A 20,803-nucleotide genomic window follows, 5' to 3' on the forward strand; every position below is an offset into this window, starting at 1 on the left:
GGCGACGGCGGCGGCGCTTTTCGTCAAAAGATCTCGGCGGTGACGTGGAAGCGTGCGTGCGCGCTCCGCTCGCTGATAGGCGGCGCTGCCGCCGACGCTCTAGACCGACGTCTCTGTGCGGGCGAGGGGGGCGGTTGCTAGGCTGCGCTCCGGGCCTAGTAGGCCGCAGGGGCGGCGTGGCCGGCCAGGCAGGCAGGCAGCCGAAAGGACGGCGAGGGAACGCCATGGCGGCTTCGCCTCGGCCGGAGCCGCGCGGCTCGGAGACACCCAGCAGCTGCGTGCTGTGTTGCGGAGAGCTGGAGGTGGTGGCGCTGGGCCGGTGCGAGCACCCCATCTGCTACCGCTGCTCCGTGCGGATGCGGGCGCTCTGCGGGGTGCGCTACTGCGCCGTCTGCCGGGAGGAGCTGGCCCAGGTGAGCGCGGCCGGGGAGCCGGTGCCGGGAGGGAGGGAAGCAGGCTCCCTGTTCTTCGCAGGGCCGCGGCCGGCTCTGGCTTTCAGTTTTACTTCTTGTATCTGTTCCCTGCCCCGACCCCCGCCCAAGGGTCCGAAGGCAGGTTACACAAAAAACAAATAATCCTATATATCCATACAGCCCACTACGGATGGCAAATGCTTCTGAGATACCTCTAAAAGGGGGAAATATATAGGTCTCTCTCTCTCTCTCTCTCTCTCTCTCTCTCACACACACACACACACACACACACACACGGAGAATAAGATCTAAAGAGATCTGAAAAAGAAAAATGCCTTTATTTTCAGAACTGCTAAACTGATAATGTAGATAATTTCATTAGAAATATAGCTATATATTTCTACTTTCATTCATATATTCTAGGCATGCGTTACTTCAGTTTTGTACTATTGAGTGTATTATAAGTAAGTGTAGAATATATATACACACACACTCACACACTCTGGATCACGTCCAGCATTAGTCATACCCAGAGTAGACACATTTAAATTAATGGACATAAGTAACTCTGGTTCATTGGTTTCACTGGGTCTGCCCAGTGTAGAACTTAATTTGGTACAGTCCAGTATCTGACATTATAGGTGGGGGTGAGATCCATCCATCATTATTGCGAACAGACCCCACAAAATCAATGGGCAGTATTAGTAATTAGGCCTACCAATTTCATTGGGCCTGATCTGAGTGTGGCTAATGTTGTTTATCACCAAAGTGAAAAAAACGAGCAGTGGACTTTTGTTAGTGTTACCTGCTTTATTTGAAAAAGTTGTTGTTGTTGTTGTTGTTGTTGTCAGTTGCTGGGGATCAACAGTGAGAGAAGGCTCTTTGGTCTGATCCAGCAGGTCTCTTATGTTCTTAGCTGTTAACCATAATAGGTTGATAAAACCTCCAAGCTCAGAGATGGTCAACCTCTGAGTATCAGTATCTTAGATGATGAACAGCAGGCTGTTTATGTGACGGATCTGTTCTATAGGACTTGCTGATCCATTTATGCTCCAAAGGGTTGAGTTGCCACCTCTTAACCTACCAAAGAGTATTTGTTGAGCCAAGCCCCTTCTGTGTATGGGATGAGTTTGAAGTGCATGGACAGCTGCTGAAATCTATAACTTGGTGGCCAGTCACTTACACATCTCTTCTGTTTAAATGTTCATACTATCTTGTGCCGTCCTCTGGTTTGGAATACTGTACATAACAGCATGTTCTTGTAAGAACCTTGTGACCTTTGCAAAGTATTTTCCTTTTATTGTTTTGGAAGGAGAAGCTATGAAGGTCAGTTATTTCAACAAAATAGGAAACGGTACTTGTGAGCTCTGCATGAGATGTATAACAAACACGTATACACACGGGTGGAGTTGCAGACTCACCCTTTTTGCTTATTTAACACCTCCTAATTCAAGACATGCCTCACTTTGCAGTAAAGCCAGTTTGGCTTCTCATTCTTTTGGTGCTGCTAACATCATAATTTGGGGATTTAATGTGTCCAGGCCACAGAAGGCTATGGAGACATATTGTCTACTCCTTGCCAACTGATAGAGGAGTTTTTAATAGAGAGAGTTGCATTCAAGCCTGAGGCTGGCCTTGGGTATCTACATACCCTTTGACTTTGAATTACCATGCTTCTGCCTGCGTAGCCATCCCTCAAAGAAAGCTTGTATCTGGTTCTCAGGTGGTCTCCTGTATTTCTCTGCCATTCTCTGGGCATTTTGGCACTACTTTAAAGCTCCACTTCTGTAGGATTCATGCAATTTAACTGAGCTTTGTCCCTACTTACGCTCTCTAATGGACAGTTCATACTTTGATGGATGTTGTGGTGTTTTGTGCTGGGTAGTACTAGTGTGTTACCATCACTTCTCGGCCTGTTGGCTAAGATCAAGTACAGTGGTACCTCGGGTTACAGACGCTTCAGGTTACAGACTCCGCTAACCCAGAAATAGTACCTGAGGTTAAGAACTTTGCTTCCGGATGAGAACAGAAATCACGTGGCGGTGGCACAGCAGGATGGGAGGCCCCATTAACTAAAGTGGAAGTCACGTTAAGAACAGTTTCAGGTTAAGAACGGACCTCCAGAACGAATTAAGTTCTTAACCCGAGGTACCACTGTATCATTTGGTCCATCTGGTTCAAAATCTTTGTACAGGTTCCTGGAATTCTGCTAAAAATGGCTTGACACTATTTTCTTAGTTTCTACTCGCCAGTACCTGAAGCTTCTAATGCAGGGTTAGCCAACATTATGACCTCCAGAAGTTGCTGGACTAAAATTCCTCATTGACCAGCATGGCAAGTTGTCAATGGTGATTGGAAATCTGTTGTGGGAGGGGATATGTTTACATGTTCTTTTCCTTGAAAATCAATTAAAAATATGTTTATTTTCTTATAAAAAGAGGATGGTCCAACTACACCTGGAGGGCACAACCTTTGCTCTTCCTGCTCTAATGGGTAGTTCTACTAGCCCAGTTTTAACAAATTTCCAGTCATCCCTTTGCTCCTTGCCGCTCCCCTTTCTTGCCAGGTTACATTCAGAGAATCCAGGCTGCCTGAGTGTTGTATGTTTTGAGGCTTCTCTCTGCTCATCTGGCAAAATTGTGAGACAGAAGAGATTCAGTGTGTACATTCTGCTATTGCTCCCTGACCGTTGCTGTGCCTCACTGTTGTTACTGATCCTGTTACTTCAGTGCTCCCCTGAATGCTACCAATGAGGAATAGACCTCATTAGTATCAGGTGGCACATCTTGATTAATCAAATTCAGTATTGGTTATGTACTTAACAATGTGTCTTAAAAGTGCAGTGAGCCTTTGGGAACCAGCAGTCTCCCTATGGGGCTGAATATTTGTTCAGAGTCTGAACACTAAAATGGGATAGGCCTTTAGTCTGGAGGGTGCTGGGTGGGCAATGGCTGCTCTAGTGTAAAGGTGGGAAAGCCATGGACTTCTCTAATCATTGGCTATGCTGGGTGGGGCTGATGGCAGGGTCCAACAACACCTGGGAGACCACAAGCTCCCCCAACCCTGGTCTAGTGATATGCAAGTGAATATTAAGGATCGTCCATATAGAAAAATCCTGAAAATGTTTAATCTAGGTTTATCTCGTGTATTTGGGGACATAAGTGAATCTCTCAGTAACAGAACACCTCTGGGTGTTCCAGCAGGGAGCTTATTTTGTAGATATGCCCATAAGGTGCCTACTGTTGTACATTCAAGAACGAATGGCTGCTCTCTTTGTCCTCCTTGGCTTCAGTCCAGCAGCAAGTGATATCATTTTTGTTCCAGTTGCAGGAACAGTATGTTTGCTTAAAGATCAAGGTTCAATGAGATCATTCTTCTTGGGAGTAAATCTGTTGTAGGCATTAGCATTTCCAGCTTATTCAGGTCCTGTACTTTGGGAATGTTTGGGGGGGGGGCAAGGGGAAATGGGACATGCAATAGTCCAAAAGATACTGACATGGGAAAATAGGCAGGAGAGAGAGAGAGAGAGAGTGCACCTTGCCCAGGTGGTCATTGCATGACATTGTTGATTTCCTTGTGATCACCCTATTCCATGTGCCCATTCATAAGTTCAGTGGCAGGGAGCTTCAGGGTGTAAGATACTTGTATAGCAGGTGGGACGTGTGTGTGTGTGTGTGTGTGTGTGTGTGTGTGTGATAGCTACTTACAGAATGAGAGTATAATACAAAGTACAGTGCTCACACTGCCATATTATTTCCATGTCTCAGGCAGGTTATTGGTAGTAGAGCCCCTGCTTTGCATGCAGAGAGCCCCAGGTTCAATTCCTGATGGCATCTTTAGGTAGGGGCTTGGAATGTCCCATGTGTCCCTTGGAGCGCTGCTGCCATTCAGTGTGGACATTACTGAGTTAGATGGGCCTGTGTTTCAGGATAAGGCAGCGTCCTGTGGTCCTCTCTGCTTGCTTATGTGGCATATTGTGCTAAGTTTCATTTTACATAAAAAGGCTACACCTCTGCCTCTGCTAAAACTGATTTCCCCCAAGAGAGTTGGCAGGTGTGAGAGAGAGTTAACAAGTAAACAGAGGACAAAAATGTCACTGGGTACTTTGTAAAAAGTGAGACAGAAGGAACAGGGGCATGTGGATGGTTATTCCAAGGGTACTAGTACCATACTGTACTAGCCACCATAAACCCACCATAGCAAACGACCCAGACGTCCTGGTGTGTTTGCGTCTGCAGTGCTGGCAATCTGCCTTGTTCTTTTTTCCTTATCACACCCTATTTTGCCTTCCTCCATGCTCTTAGCAATGCATCATCCTGTTACAGCTGCTGCCAAGTACTGGAGTAGATCGCTGTGATTCTGTTACCTCGTCAAGCTGCCTTTGCACTGGAAGTGGCTCTTTTGGGCTTGGAATAGAGGGAACCAGAGAGAGATGGCAGGCAGGGTTAGATTGGTAGAGTTGGGAGCAGGGGGACCTCTCTCTGTTGCACATTGGTAGCCAGCCCTACCTTGGACATTGGGCAGTATCTATAAAGCAGCTCTGGAATGCTCAGGCCTTGCATGTGGGAAAGGCAGCTCCTCCAGTCTCTTCTACTGAAGACTTTGAGGTTCTCTGTAGATGGGCCCCTGGTGATGACATCAGTAGCAGCCTCTCCTTTATTCAGGAATATTAATTAATTGTTTTGCATCCTGTCCTTTCTCTAGAGAGCTTAGAATAATAATGATAATGATAATTTTATTATTTATACCCTACCCATCTGACTGGGTTTCCCAGCCACTCTGCAGCAGAATAGTAAAAACACGATCAAACATTAAAAACTTCCCTAAACAGGCTGCCTTCAGATTTCTTATGAAAGTCAGATAGTTTATTTCCTTGGCATCTGAAGGGAGGGTGTTCAACAGGGAGGGTGCCACTACCAAGAAGGCCCTCTGCCTGGTTCCTTGTAACTTCGCTTCTTGCAGTGAGGGAACCAGCAGAAGACCCTGAGAGGATGATGGGGGTGGAGACGCTCCTTCAGGTATACTGGTCCAAGGCTGTTTAGGGCCAGCACTTTGAATTGTGCTTGGAAATGCACTGGGAGCCAATCCTTTAGGACTGGTATTATATGGTCCCATCGGCCACTCCCAGCCCTGTATAATTCAGAACAACCATTGGTGCTTAAGAAGCTTCCTCATACCAGGTCAGACCATTGGGGCCACATGGAGCCCTCCAGAAGTTTTGGACTACAACTCTAGCCAGTGTGGCTGCTTGTCAGGGATGATGGGAGTTGTAGTTTGCAATGTCTGAAATTGACACTGACTTGCAGTGGTTCTCCAGAGTATCTCCTACTTCAACTTTTTAACTGCTAAGGACTGAACCGGGAACCTTCTGCATGCCTAACATGTACTCTGTCACAGAACTATGGTCAGACAGAATCATGGCAGTTAGGTTAGGCTGACAAATAAGGAGTGGCTGAGTGCTACCCAGTGCGCAGAGAAGTATGGACCAAGCCACAGAATCCAGTAACTTCATAGACATAGGAGATGTTGAAGATTCAGCATTTTGAAAGAGGCATTTCTGTCCCTTGTGGCCACAAAGAAAAACCTGCGGGCAGTTTCTCTTAGTGACAGTGTCTCAGTGGTGCGGTGTAGCTAACCAGAATCTTGTGACTTGCCCTTGAGTTGGCTCGCCCCCTCAGTAACTTGGTTTGTTCATAAGAACAACCCCCCACCCCAAGCCTTTTCAACAACAATCCTGGTTTATGACTCGCTCGCTTGGATTTTTCTCATGCCCAGTGGAGATGATACATTCCATTTATTCTTGGAATGGTGTGTCACCAGCCAGAGGCACTTCCTCTTACATAATGTTTAAATTGCGAGGAAATGAAAGCTCAGCCGACCGTGCCAGTCGCTGAGGGAGGGGTGAGCAACACACCAATAATCTGTGAAACTTTTTTTTTTTAAGTTCAACTGGAACTGCTGGATAGTAAGCGACTTCTATCATGTGAGCATTTTAGTCCTTCAGAAGTACCCATGTGATTAGTTAAGTCCCTCTGCAACTGCCTAGTGCCCCCCCCCCCGTTTTGGGTATTCCTGCAAGGAAGGGGTTGCGTAAGTCCTTGGTTTTTGCTACCCACAAATGCAGGACCAGGCAATGAGTTTAGAGAGGAGACTCCCCCCCCCCCAGCCCCACAAGGGCAATGTTCCCTCATGGGCATCGTTCTGGGGGCTGCACGCCAGAGGTGGGCAGGGCCCAAGTCAAAGGTGGATGTGGTAACTGTTATGACTCTCATCATTGGGTAGTGGGCTACTTCTCAGCCATTCAAAAGGCAGAGGTTTGTCTGTGTGTGCCACACACTTGTGTGTGTATTATACATGTTGTATGTGTAAAGAATATACCCACCCATCCCTCTTCATTCCTAGTCTAGACAAGCAAGCAGCATAGTCACAGTTCAAGGACACATTCCAGCCAGGCAAAAGTCCTTGAGGCAGGCACAGAGCAGAACCAATGAAATATGTGAGCTGAATGGAGTCTGTGGTCTGCAAACTACTCACCCCTTTTAAAGGCTGTCGACTTGTTTTGGCTCGTGACTTTGTTCAAGCTTTTTTCACACATCACAGCCCCATGTCCAGCCCCTCTTGTTGTACACATGCCGGATTAGCAACCTACATGTTTTGAAAGCCACAGCTAAATTTCTCAGGGAGCTCACATGGCTTAAGTAGCTCATCTGGGTAAAACTATTGATATCGTCTCTTCTTTCCTGCTTCGTTCCACTGGCTCATTGGCAGCAATGGTTCATCCTTGTTTAATGTCTCTCATGTGAAAGAGGTTAGAATGTGAGTGCATTCAGCTAAGATTCAAATCTGTGTCTTCCTCATCAAGACTCCACACTTTATCCACTAGGTGTTATCTGCATCCACTGATCACCACTCCAGAATCTACCCTATGGATTCCAGCTTTTAGGACTGGGCCAATGGAACATAGCTCTGTATGTATCATCAGTCATGGGCCCAGCAAGCCCTCTAACTCTCCTCCTTGTGTTCTCTGTAGGTGGTCTTTGGGAAGAAGTTGGCATCCTTTTCAACTATTGTACTCAACCAGTTGCAGCACGAGAAGAAATATGACATCTATTTTACTGATGGAAAAGTTTATGCTCTCTATAGGTAAATCTTCTGCAGTTTACTCCCCTTAGATAAATTGGGCAAAGTGTCCCATCCCAAAAAGGAGCACCTAGAACAGGGGTCAGCAAACTTTTAAAGCAGGGGGCCGGTCCACTGTCCCTCAGACCTTGTGGGGGGCCGGAGTGTATTTTGCGGGGGAGGGGGATGAACGAATTCCTATGCCCCACAAATAACCCAGAGATGCATTTTAAATAAAAGCACACATTCTACTCATGTAAAAACATGCTGATTCCCAGACCATCCATGGGCCAGATTTAGAAGGGGATTGGGCCAGATCTGGCCCCTGGGTCTTAGTTTGCCTACCCATGACCTAGAAGATAGCCATCTATATACATTGGTTTCCTCTTGAGGAATCTCTGTGTCAAATCCTGATTCATGGCACCGTGGGGTTTACTCAAGAGTTCATGGAGCCTGTCTGGTCTCTTGCTTGGAAACATGGCCTATGTGGTGGATGATTCAAGCTAGTATTTAAAAGTGCATCTTGGTCAGCCTTGGTCAAGTGGACACCTAGCAGATATTTTGGACTAGAGCTTCTATCTGCCCTAGCCTCTTGGAGCTTTAGTCTCAAACCCCTGAAGGCGACCACGTTGGTGAAGTCTGCCCTACCTAAGAGGGCAATATCTGATGAAATCTCAAGAAACCAGAATGGGAGCTCAGTTGGATTTCCATGGCCAGGGGGTGGGTTTTCAATTCCTAAACAAGAAGGGCAAACTATGCAAAACAAGCATTTTAGGTTTTCTTGATGCTGACTCTCTCTGTGTTTGTAAGTGATCTATATTGAACATTGCAGAAGTATGCACTAAGCTATTTCGGGTGCAGGGAACCTTTGGCCCTCCAGATATTGCCGAACATCCCAGAATCCCTGCCCATTGGCCATTCTTGCTGGGGCTGATGGGATTTGTACATCTGGAGGGGTTCTCCACACCTGATGTATACAGCGCCTTTCTCCTCCTGCTGGTGCTTTAATTAAAAGGACGATGTGCCAAAGGGGAAACTAGGGAATAGCTCCTGGAGGAGCTAAATTGTGTCCTCTGGCCTTTTTCTTTCTTTTAGGAAGCTTCTGCAGCACGAATGCCCGTTGTGCCCAGAGGCCAAGCCATTCGCCACCATTGTGGACTTGGAGCAGCACATGAGGAAACAGCACGAGCTCTTCTGCTGCAGACTGTGTGTGAAACACCTGAAGGCAAGTAGTTGAGAGTCCTCCAGGGTACCTGGTTGGGTAGGGGGCTGGGTCTTGGCCTTCCCAATGACATTGCTCTTATTTGAGGGCAAGGAGTTAACGACATGTTTCCTTGTGTTCTAGATCTTTACCTATGAGCGCAAGTGGTATTCGCGTAAGGACCTCGCCCGGCACAGAATCCACGGGGACCCCGACGACACTTCTCACCGCGGCCACCCCCTGTGCAAATTCTGTGACGAGCGCTACTTGGATAATGATGAGTTATTGAAGCACCTGAGAAGAGACCACTATTTTTGCCACTTCTGTGACTCTGACGGGGCACAGGAATACTACAGGTTCGTGGGCACAGCTAGAGCGGCGCCCCAGATGGGAATTTGCTTGTGGCTAATCAGTCTTAAGGTTCTTGATGCAGCTGGCCAACCCAGAACCAGGTGCTTGTGCCCAGGTTCATAAGAAGAGATGGTGGTCAGGTATGGAGGGCTAGCAGCCGCCATGAATTGTAGCTTCTTTTGACAAATGACTGCTCCTGGGGTAGCAGGAGAGGTTGGGGATGAAACTAGCCCAGCCTGCACTTCAGTTACAGAACCCTTGACTGAATAAAATGGGTGAGGGTTTACATGTTCTCTGCTTGATAAGGAGTCAGGTTGAATCAAGAGCCAGTGTGGTGTAGTGGTTAAGAGCGGTAGACTCGTAATCTGGTGAACCGGGTTCGGTCTCCGCTCCTCCACATGCAGCTGCTGGGTGACCTTGGGCTAGTCACGCTTCTTTGAAGTCTCTCAGCCCCACTCACCTCACAGAGTGCTTGTTGTGGGGAGGGGGGAAAGGAGAATGTTAGCCGCTTTGAGACTCCCTAAGGGGAGTAATAAAGCGGGATATCAAATCCAAACTCCTCCTCTTCTTTTTCTTGGGAGTCAAGCCAGCCTCCACCTCCCCTGGTGAAAATGCAGCTGGAGACAGCTGGAAAAGTTCCTTCCTTCCTTCCTTCCATGAATCACTTCCAGTATAGCCCCCTGAAATGATTAACCCTAAAAATAAGCATTTGCTCTCTCCTCATCACTGTTGAAGGTGACCACAGTGCTGGTTCTTTCCTTGCCACACTGCGGTCACCTTCGATGGACACAACCAGCTTTACTCACTAGCAGTATAGATGGCAGCCAAGTTGTCGTTCTTGAGGTTCAGAACTGGCTTCAGTCTTGAATAGTCTGCCCGTTGTTTTAAAAACCAAATTCTCCTAACTTTCCAACGTGCTGTAAATTTACAAAGCTGGGGCACACAAGGAGAACTCTGAACACTTCAGGCCTGACTGTTAACTGATCCTGCATATGTATTCTTTGAAAAATCTTGCCCTGTCAGAGCAAAGTTCTCTTCACACAGCATTCTCTGCAGGAATCCCAGTAACCAGTTCAGTGCAATGTGGTCCTCCTAGAAATTGCCCAGGGGTCCAAATCCTGCCCAGCCCAATTTAGAGTTTTTCCATTTTCCCACCTGTATTTGTCACCACAAACTTGGGTCACATCCACACCATACATTTGAAGCACATGGCTTCTTTACCCCCCCCCCCAGCAAATAATCCTGGGAGCTGTAGATTACCCCTTACAGAGCTATAATTTCCAGCATCCCTATACCATAGTTCCCAGGATTCTTTGGAGGAAGCAATGTGCTTCACATCTGTTATGGTATGGACTTTCCAGGTACTGAACCAAGTCCACAGATAAGCTCACAGTGCATGCCTCCCCTCTACCCTTTTTGCAGCGATTATGAGTACCTCCGGGAACACTTCCGCGAGAAGCACTTCCTCTGCGAAGAAGGCCGGTGCAGCACCGAGCAGTTCACTCATGCCTTCCGGACTGAGATAGACTACAAAGCCCACAAGACGGCCTGTCACAGCAAGAACCGGGCAGAGGCCAGGCAGAACCGGCAGATTGACCTCCAGTTCAACTATGCGCTGAGGCATCAGCGGAGAAATGAGGGTACGCCATACTGGCCAGGCAGGGAAGGGCTGGCTGTTTCAAAGGACAAAGGCAATTCACTTCAGTGTTTTTCAGCTGTGTGATTATCATGGGGTGTTTGCATATTCTCTTATAGCCTAGAAAGAAGCACTGGAGGCAAAAATCATGTTGGTTTTTTTGGCTGTGCTTTTGTAGGAGAATGGCATTTCATTGCAGAGGTGTCCAGAGCAATGAACTAACTGGCCAAATTTTGGAGGCATCCAAGATGGAGGGTGGAGGCTGGCTTTAGGCTTGTGTTCTCTGTTTCCGTCAGCTTTTGTGCTAATTAAGTGCAGAGCTGATCTGATAGAGGTGGATGTGTGACCATGCAGCAGAGGCAGAAGCATATCCACCACTAGCGTTTTCCAAGCAAGTGCCACTAGCAGGACTAGGACAGAGCACAGAACAGGCAAGAGCAAGGTGATATAACACTTCAGCATCCCTTGCCCAAAGCACGGTGATTGAAAGAGCCCTGGTAGTATCGTTGCCTCTGATTAGAAACTAGACCTGTCAGTCACAAAATACCTCTCTCTACATTGACATGACAAGCCCGAGGAGCAACATTTCAGTTGCAGCAGATACATGGCCTGCATTTATAAAACAAAAACAAACCCACCCACCCAAATCTCCCCAAATTGGTTTGAATGTCCCTAATTAAGTTGGGGGCAATTAGCAAGGCTTTGGCTGAGACAAGCCTAGGATCTATCTGATGCTTGTTTTACATCACCTCCATTGTACCTATCCTATCCTGTACACACACACACACCGGTGACTGATCCCATACAAGGTGGAAAATAGCAGTTTGAGGCTGACTGGCCCCGTATCTTTCTTGTCCCAGGTGTCGTGGGTGGTGAGGACTATGAAGAGGTTGATCGATACAACAGGCAAGTGAGAGGAGGCCGGTCAGGGCCACGAGGAGGGCAGCAAAACCGGAGAGGCAGCTGGAGATACAAGAGGTGAGCGACCTTCGGCCGGCCTTTGGGTGTCCTCTCAATGGGCAGGAAACTGGCTTGTGAACAGGGGAGCAAATCAGGATGTGACATGTACTGTCCCCTTAGTTTAAGGATGCAGTCAGAGCTTGCTGCCAGAATTGGACCACTGTCACGCTTAGCAAAAACCAAAGACTCAGGCCCAGGCAGGAAAGGTCAGTGCAAAGGAGGGTGTGTTGCAAAACCCCTTTTTCCTGTTTATAAAATCCACGTTCTGTTTTTTTCTGTTTTAAGATACCTCACATGCAGCTTACGATGAAAGCAATAGAACATTGCAACAACCTATTGTACTTCTATAACAAAATTTCCATGCATAAAACAACTTATAAAAATGCCTGCCTAAGAAAAAGAAAAACCCATTAGAAACCATGTGGGTTTGTTTAGGTATTAAGGACAGTGAGCTGTGCATTCTATTTGCATGAGGCTTTGGAGATGTGTTGCTTTTGCCAGCAGGTGGCAGCACCAAGCTGCCTCTGGCTTTTATCTCCCCTGGAGTGGCAGCCCAGGTTCTGCCAGCCCTTCTGTTTTTCCAGACTTCAAAGGGTTATCTCATAATCTAGCATAACTTGTTGTACACCATGTTCTACAAGAACAGTATAGCATGATAACCTTTGCAGCAGCCTTTGCCAGCCAATGGGGCAATTCTCTCCCCTGCTCCTGTATGGACCAAGCTTGTTGGGTGGGCGGGGCCAGCCTGCCAGTTGCCTGTTGTCACAATGACAAGTGACCCATTTCCGCCCATGTGGTTTGGAATTAAACTGTGCGGGTGCAGTACTTGAAGCCTGGACAGTCAGCTGGTTGTTGGGGATGCAAAGCAGTGCATGCAGCTGTAGGCAAGCACCAGCAATCAGTGCATGGGTCTTTGCAAGGGCCACTAATCAGCTGATTGGTAGTGCCTGCAAAGCCCTTTTAACCCAGCCTGAATGGCAGGTGGGTGTGGCTTGGCTTCATGGGCCCTCTGTTGGGCCCGGTTAACCTCATGGGCTGAAGGTTCCCAACCACCTGGTTTATAGAGATAGGAGACATGTCCCTTTAACTCTGGCCTTTCTTGCACGGCACTGTTCAAAATCCTTACAGGGAGGAAGAAGACAGAGACATTGCAGCAGCTGTCAGGGCATCTGTAGCCGCCAAAAGGCAAGAAGAGAAGAAGCGGGGGGAGGACAAAGAGGACGGCTCCCGTGCCAAAAAGGAAGATGCAAAAGATCTGGACTTGAGCACCTCCAAGCGGGGACCAAAACCTCCAGCCGATGTGCCAGGTGAGAGTGGCCTCTGAGGGCCGGGGTGGGCTCAACACCAGGCAGGAGAGGGGCCATATCTCAGGATGCTTGCTAGAATACAGTCTCTAAGTTAGGCCTGCCTTTCTGTTCTTCCTCCCAAGCTCCCAAGGAAACTGCTGCAAAGGCTGTTTTGAGCCAAGATGACTTTCCTGCCATTAACTCGACAGCAGTGGGCTCTGTGCAGAGGTGAGTTTATGATCTAGTAGGATGACAGAGTTGGAAAGGGCCAAAAGGTCAGGCATATCACCTAGTTTAAGAGGGGAGGGGGGCTCCCTCTAAGGCAAAGCCAGTTACAGAATCATGGAATTGTAGAGTTGGAAGGGACTACAAGGGACATCTAGTCCAACCCCCTGCAATGCAGGAATCTTTAGCCCCAGGTTCGCCTCTGCCTCCGTGTCTTGTTTCAGCTTGATCTGCAGGCTGAAGAGTGCCTCACTCTCCTGTTAGCACCCAAGGCTCCCAAATACGTTTCCCATTCTATCCTTGGGGCTCCCCATATCCTTCATATATCAAATTCTGTGCAGTTTCAATAAAAACAGTTCAGTAGAGTAGAGCACCTCTTTCCCGGTGGGTTTTTTGCTGCATGACGGGGGAGGTTTGCTTTTCTACACGTGGCTTTCTTCTTGCAGCTCGGCCCAGCCAGCCTCGGTGAAACTGGACGAAGAGGACTTCCCAAGCCTCTCTGCCTCCTCCTCGACTGCCCCCACGGTCTCATCGGCCATGTCCTTAACCTACACGGCCACAGCCAGGAGGTCGGCCTTTCAGGAGGAGGACTTCCCGGCCTTGGTGTCCAAAGTGCAGCCAAACATCAAGGCGGCCTCGACCCTCACCTCCGCCTGGAACTGCGGCTCAGGCAAGAGCATGGTGAAAGCCGTGCCCACCAGCAACTCCAGTGCCAGCCAACCGGCCAGGAAGGCAGCCCCCAGCAGCAGCGGCAAAGGTGGCAAAAAGAACAAGGCTGCCCTTTGCAGCGACGACCAGGAGAGCGGCAGTGGCCTGACTAGCCAGGAGATCCGCAGTGCTCCGACCATGGTCGACGTCTCCTCTCTGCTGGCGGCCTCAAATTCTCAGACTTTTGTCAAAGTGGGCAAGAAGAAGAAAGTTGGGGCCGAGAAGCCCAGGGTGGCCTCTCCCTCCATCTTGCAGGAAGCACCAGCCCCCATCCCTTCTGCGGAAAAGGCACTGGAAGCTGAGCAGGTGCCAACCTTGCCTGCCGACGCCGATGTACCAGCTATTGCGAACGGTCACTCAGAGAAGTGTGTGGGCACCTGCAACGCTTCTAAAGAGCCCCCTGGTTTGAAGAAGCCCCCAGTGGCCAGCCAGACCCTGCTGCCTCAGGAAGACTTCCCAGCCCTTGGAAACTCTGGACCACCCCGAATGCCTCCACCCCCAGGTAAAAGGCTGCAGGCTTCCTTCTCAGGTTTTGAGAAGAATTGTTCCTGGGGTGGTGAGTGTTCTGGGTGGGTGTGGGTGTGAAGACTCTTCCATCAGTACAGAATTTGGCCGCCTGAGAATCTCCACTATCACTTTTTCTAAACCGCTTTGAGGGGTTTATTTTACCATCAAGTGGTGTATAAATTATATGAAATAAATGAACAAGCAACAACTGTTTTGGCTGTAAAAAGATGTTTGAAAGCTTTTGAGCCTGGGCTGCAGAAATCTGAACCCAGGTTTCCCATTACCACGCACTGGACTAGGACCAGTTTTCTAGGGTGCCGCTTGATCATGTACAGAGCAACCTGCCGTGTACTACAAAAGAGCTATGTCTAAATCGCTGGCTGCATATGCCATTGGTGCCGGATCTAACTGCTTGTTGTCTCCCCCACTCCCTTTTCCAGGCTTCAACTCTGTGGTGCTGCTTAATAGCCCCCCGCCACCTCCGGGACTGTCAGTGCCTCTTAGCAAACCACCCCCTGGCTTCACTCCTATTCCACCCACTAGCATCTCGGAGTCTGCCCCTGCTCCTGTGAAAGAGTAAGTAGTTGGCTCTTGTGTGTTGTGGTGTTGCTGACTTGCATCTTTATGGAGTGGCTGTTACATAGGTCTTCAGGGTCCCTCCCACCCTCTGGTATAGGATGAGGCCTGCAAAGGAAGAGGCCTTCTCTATGATGTCACCTCCATTATGGGAAGTTCTCCCCACAGAGGACTTCCTGGCACCTTTAGTTTTTCCAGGTTTTGTAGTCATAGGCTTGGTTTGCACATAACATTCAACCGCAGTAAATATTGGTTAAACCATGGTTTGGTGTTCTGTGCAAATCCAACCCAGTGCCTTAAATATAGTTTATCATTGTTGTTTTATTTATATGCCACTTAATACCATTGTTTCTAGTTATGTTAACTATAAACTATAAGCCATGGCTCGTTAGCTTACTGGTGTTGCCTCTGAATCTGGGCAGTATTTTAGTTTCATACACTTTTTTAAGAAATCTGGCTTTTAAGCCTCTTTATAAGCCCTTTATTTATTGTGTTCTTATTATGATTCTTTAGACTTCCGTTATTCCTTTTTTTAGTTGTGTTTCAGGGTGGAGGTGGCATGTTCTTATGCAAATTGTCCTTGGATTTTTTATGGAACGACACTAAAAATATTTTGCCATAAATAAATATCCAAGGTGGCGGTTCCGTAGAGGTTAGGGACTCTTTCTCAAACTTCTGATAGTTGAGGCACATGCTTTCCAAATTCAGAATGAGGGTGTGGGTAGGGTTCTTCTTCTTCTTGCATTCGAAAAGTGTTACTTTCTAGAGCCATCTGTCCAAAACTGATGCTGCAGCAGATGGGGCTGTTGAATCTTATAGTCCAAAAGGGGACCAGGTTGGGGAATGCTGTTCTACTGTGTGTAAGGTAACAGCCACACCATAAAGCAGTATTACACTATTTGAAGAATCGTGGCTTCTGTCATCTTGGGAACTGTAGCTACTCCTCACCATTCCCTGCAGCAGCCTTAACAAACTACATTTCCCAGGATTCTGTGGGGGAAGCCATGTGCTTTAAATGTATGGTGTTGATGTGACCTTAGAGTTGGAATTGGCCCTCCCCTCCTGTGCTTCTACTGCCTCTGAGGAAAGTGGGATTGTGTGATTCAGGCACACCTGATGCTCCTCAGCACAGGCTGCTGAGAAAGGTGAGTGTGCCGGAAGAGGGAGAGTCAGACCAAGAAGTGACAAACTTCAGTGATTATGGATGAAAGCTATCTATCCCTGTTGCTCTACGCCAGGGGTAGGCAACCTAAGGCCCAGGGGCTGGATGCAGCCCAGTCGCTTTCTCAATCTGGCCCAGGGACAGTCCAGGAATCAGCGTGTTTTTACATGAGTAGAATGTGTGCTTTTATTTAAAATGCATCTCTGGGTTATTTGTGGGGCCTGCCTGATGTTTTTACATGAGTAGAATGTGGGCTTTTATTTAAAATGCATCTCTGGGTTATTGGTAGGGCATAGAAATTCATTCAAACCAAACCCCCCACCCCAGTATAGTCCGGCCCACCACATGGTCTGGGGGACGGTGGACCAGCCCACGGCTGAAAAAGGTGACTGTCCCCTGCTCTACACATTTCGGAGTACAAAACTCCAGGAGCTTTAAAAGCTTGCAAATACTTTAGAACCAGAAACAAAACAATTTCTCCCTGTGTTCATTGCAAAGATGCAAGGAAAAATGTGTTGTTTACAGCTGGTTTTTTAGTTCCAGTTTACAAACAGGGTGTTTCTAGTTCTAGGGAATTTGCAAGCATTTCAGGCTCCATCATGAAAAAAGTTTTGCACTCAAAAATGCATAGAGCAACAGCAATATTCCATCCATAAGCACTGGAGCAGAAAGTCACACAGGGCAGCAGCTGGCAGCTTTCTCTATGGGTTGATAATTTAGTCCTGTTTTTCACAGTAGAGCAGCAGTTTTGCCATGTTTCAGGAATGTGCTGTGGCACACCATTTAGGAATTACTGTAGGGAGAGGGAAACCTCAAAAGAGGGGAAGCCTCAGATCAGTAACCAGAAAGGAGTGTCAAGAGCCTCTCCAGGGAGCATCCTCCACAAGACACCTTTTCCTGATAACATCCAAGGATCCAGTTCAGATCTTGCATTTCCTCCCCTCTCAAAACAGGCCAAAACCTTGTCAGGGACCCTATTTGATCCTGGATAACTTCCAGCAGCGGAACATCCATCTAATTCAGTCAATCAAGGAATTTCTGCAAGAAGACGAATCCCAGTTCAACAAATTCAAGACATACTCCGGGCAGTTCAGGCAGGTGAGCAGCAGGGAGACCCCCTTAGCTACACTTGCAAGACGATTCTACTGGAACATCCAGTGGCGGAGAGTTCTTCCCATGGGTGGCAGCATGTATCTGGGAGGGCCTGGGCTTGATGTTAAGTGTCTGCCTGTGTTTTAGCACTGTTTGGTGAAGTCATTGGTGGCTTTTTGTGGCTTATGGTGGGGTAGTGAGGTCAGAAAGCAGTGACATGTATCCACTGGAATCCAAAGGCTGCTCAGTGACATTGCCCTGGGCTCCTTTGGGAGGAATGGTGGGATATACAGTATATGTAATTACTATTCATAATAATGATAGTGCCAGCACTTTGCTAACCCTAGCACAAGGTAAACCTGGATTCTGTGGTGAATCCCATAGATCACTTACCTCTTGGTCACCCTACCCAGGTTGTGGAGTAAGTTAGCCTAGTCAAACACAGGGAGACATACCCTCATCACCTGAAAAACAAGACCAAGGTACTTTTGTTGTACCAAAAGCAGGCCTGGAGAGCTGTTCTGGACCTGCTGCTTTTGAGCAAGTTTGTTTATCAAATCTCCTGGGGCAGTGGTGGAGGCTCTCCAGCAAGGGAGCTTCCTGTGGTTCTCTAGGAAATGTACTTTCATGTTCCCAGATACTGGAAGCACTGCCAATAAGATCTGCTTATAGGGCCAGTCACTGTCAGTAAGAGGCCATTTCATCTTCTCTCATGCTCCAAGGGTCCCTATGAAGCTGGGGTTGGGGAAAATCTCCCTAGTGACCCATGTGGTATCTGCAGGGGATTCACTATTTGCACAAACCTTTTGCCCAGTCGCCTTTTCAACAGAGACTTCAAGGGATCTAGGTGACCCTGCAATGTCTTGATGAGCATGGGGTTCTAGTAAACCATGAGCAGACTTGGGCTTGTGATTTAGTACATTTTTATAAATGCTCTGGGGGTGTGTGTGATAACTTTTTTGTCTCCGCTCCAGACATCATTTGCATGAAGGCTGTTTTCCCAGCCACCTCCTGTTTTCTGACTCTCCAATCTCCTTCCCTCCTTTCCAATCCAAGGGTCTGATTTCTGCAGCTCAGTATTACAAGAGTTGCCAGGAGCTGCTGGGCGAGAACTTCAAGAAGATCTTCAACGAGCTCCTTGTGCTGTTGCCGGACACGGCCAAGCAGCAGGAACTGCTTGCCGCTCACAATGACTTGAAGGCCAGGCTGGGCTCCTCCGCTTCCCCCATTGGTAGATCCAGGAAGAACCGGAAGAGCGCCTGGCAGACAGACTTGGGCTCCGACCTCGACTGTTGCGTCTGCCCCACATGCCAGCAGGTGCTGACCCAACAGGACCTCCTTTCCCACAAAGCCCTGCATATGGAGGAGGAGGAGGAGTTCCCCTCCTTGCAGGCTATCAGCAGGATCATCAGCTAGCTGTTCCAGGCAACTCAATAAAGCCAGTCTCCATCTTTTAAAAATCGCGTTTCTTGGAAGGCAGGCACTCAGAAAAGTATAGAGCAGCCGGCTCTGTGGGCGGGCAGAGGGAGTTTGTGGAAGGTGCTGGCAGGCTAAAGGGGTTCCTGGGTGGCGGCAGCTGCGGCCACTGGGGAAATCCAGTGACAACGGGCCTCCTGCCACAAAAATGGCTGGAATTGCAAGTTCCCAGTGGGTGGAGCCTAGTTTGCCACCACCGTTGATGAATTAGCTAGTTTCTGACCTTGGCACAATATGGAAATATGGGCAGGGAGGGGTTGTTTTCATTTGTAAAAAAAATATTAAAAATCGGAAGGTTACCATTTTGGTTGCAGAAAGCCACTGAGAATGGCTCAGAAGCAGTCGCACATAAGGTGTAAGTTGTGTAGGCCGCACAGGATGGAAGGGTGTTGGGAATGTAGAGCTGGGCAAAAGTGCCATGGCAAGTCTGGATTTGGGCCTTTCCTCTGGCCTACTCTTGTCTCTCACCCCAGTTCAGCTTTTTGGATGAGTTTCTTCCATCGACAGGGATGGAACTTCTTAAGAAAATATCTGCATCTAGACTTCAAAGCATTTTTTCTGTCAAGCTTAAATGTTTCTCCAAGGAAGCCCAGATTTGTTCTGTTAAAACTGCATGTAGGTTTAAAAAATGGTATTCAATGCTTTTTCTTCTCTGTGTAAAATGTGCATTTCTGCCTCTGTGATGCGAGTTCAGTTATTTCCATTGTCTTTGAGGAATCTGTGCTGGCTTAGATCAGCCAGTGGTTGGCTCATTAAATGCTGCTCCACATTGACCACCATCCTATGTTGCCATCTGATGCCTTGAAATGCAAACTTCCTTTGAGTTTACCTAGAAGCGGGTAGGAGAGAGCTGGCTAGGATCTAAATTCCACCCTGTCGCCAGGGAGAGCTTCCTCCTATACATTGTCTCCACAGGGTAAGCAACCTCAACAGCTCCTTGCAGAGACCTTTCCTACTGGGCTACCTTGGAAGTGAAATACACTCACCAAGACCAGAGAAACACCAGCTGAGAGTGTGCAACCTCTTGTTCAAGTCCAGGAAGAGAAATTGCAAATACTTTGGCAACAGGTAAAATCTGTCCCACCAAAAAACAACCCTTCACATAGGAATTGGCACATGAGGACAGCTAGTTTAGAACCCTCCCCCAAATCCAGGTTTGCAGGAACATTTATTTTGCATTGTGGGTGGGAGAGGCTACAAATCAGTCATGCCATTTCCACCAGCCAGTGGTATGAAATGGAAGAGTCCAGGCCCCTATTGGACCACCTGCTGAGCTGCTTGTCCAAACTGAGATTTTTTTCCAGTTTATCTGCCACCTTATTGTAATTGCTCAAGGCTTGATGTCAGCAGCCTTTCACTTCAGTATTTTCAAGTAATTATTATTTTAAAGATCTTATATCGGGATGTCATTACTGAATCCACTTGGCTCTTGCTTGACACAATTTAGTAGCAGTTCTGCACAAGTACTGCTGGAATGGGGGGGGGGTTACAAGAGCTCCCTGTTTGCTTTAGAAGGGTGGAAGAGATATAAACCAGGCTTCCTCGAACTCGGCCCTCCAGATGTTTTGAGACTACAACACCCATCATCCCTGACCACTGGTCCCGCTAGCTAGGGATCATGAGAGTTGTAGGCCAAAAACATCTGGAGGACCAAGGTTGAGTAAAACTAAGAATGTAGGGTACTTTGGACCTTTCCATCACATGTACAGAGTATGTTGGAAAGGAAGGCAGGGTCATGTTTCCTGTGGCCCCACCAAACGCGGGAAACAAATACACACACTTCCCACAAACATGGGAAACCTGCAGAGTTAAGACTCCTGGTTATGTGGGAGACCTATGGCCCCTTTTGGATGAAACCAGAATAGCTTACCAAATGTTCTCAGTGATCCTTTGATACATCTAGCTGTATGTCTGTGCTCATTGTGCCCATCAAGAAGTAGTTTGGGAGGCCCCATGTAGCAGGCAGAGTGGTCTCCCCCAGTTCTGTCTCCTCTGGCTTATTGAAGGCAACCACAGGCATCTCACCTGAGTCCCATTGGAAAGAGTGAAATAAAATCAGTCAGCTTTTCTTGGCAATTGTCTTCCCCTCTT

General features: G+C 47.9%; 1 protein-coding gene across 1 annotated transcript; it reads left to right on the forward strand.

Annotated features, from left to right (window-relative positions):
- The first annotated feature begins 129 nt into the window (after window positions 1–129).
- On the forward strand, window positions 130–19,491 carry ZNF598 (zinc finger protein 598, E3 ubiquitin ligase). The gene is made up of 12 exons (XM_081170851.1): window positions 130–413; window positions 7,444–7,556; window positions 8,628–8,757; window positions 8,878–9,089; window positions 10,507–10,724; window positions 11,581–11,698; window positions 12,809–12,987; window positions 13,110–13,194; window positions 13,638–14,401; window positions 14,847–14,982; window positions 17,098–17,242; window positions 18,293–19,491. Exons 1-12 carry the CDS (start codon window positions 225–227, stop codon window positions 18,650–18,652), a joined length of 2,649 nt encoding a protein of 882 aa, XP_081026977.1. The 5' UTR covers window positions 130–224; the 3' UTR covers window positions 18,653–19,491.
- Window positions 19,492–20,803: the final 1,312 nt, after the last annotated feature.

The sequence above is a fragment of the Podarcis bocagei genome (assembly GCF_964188305.1).
Source record: "Podarcis bocagei genome assembly, chromosome: 14".
NCBI classification, from domain to species: Eukaryota; Metazoa; Chordata; class Lepidosauria; order Squamata; family Lacertidae; genus Podarcis; species Podarcis bocagei.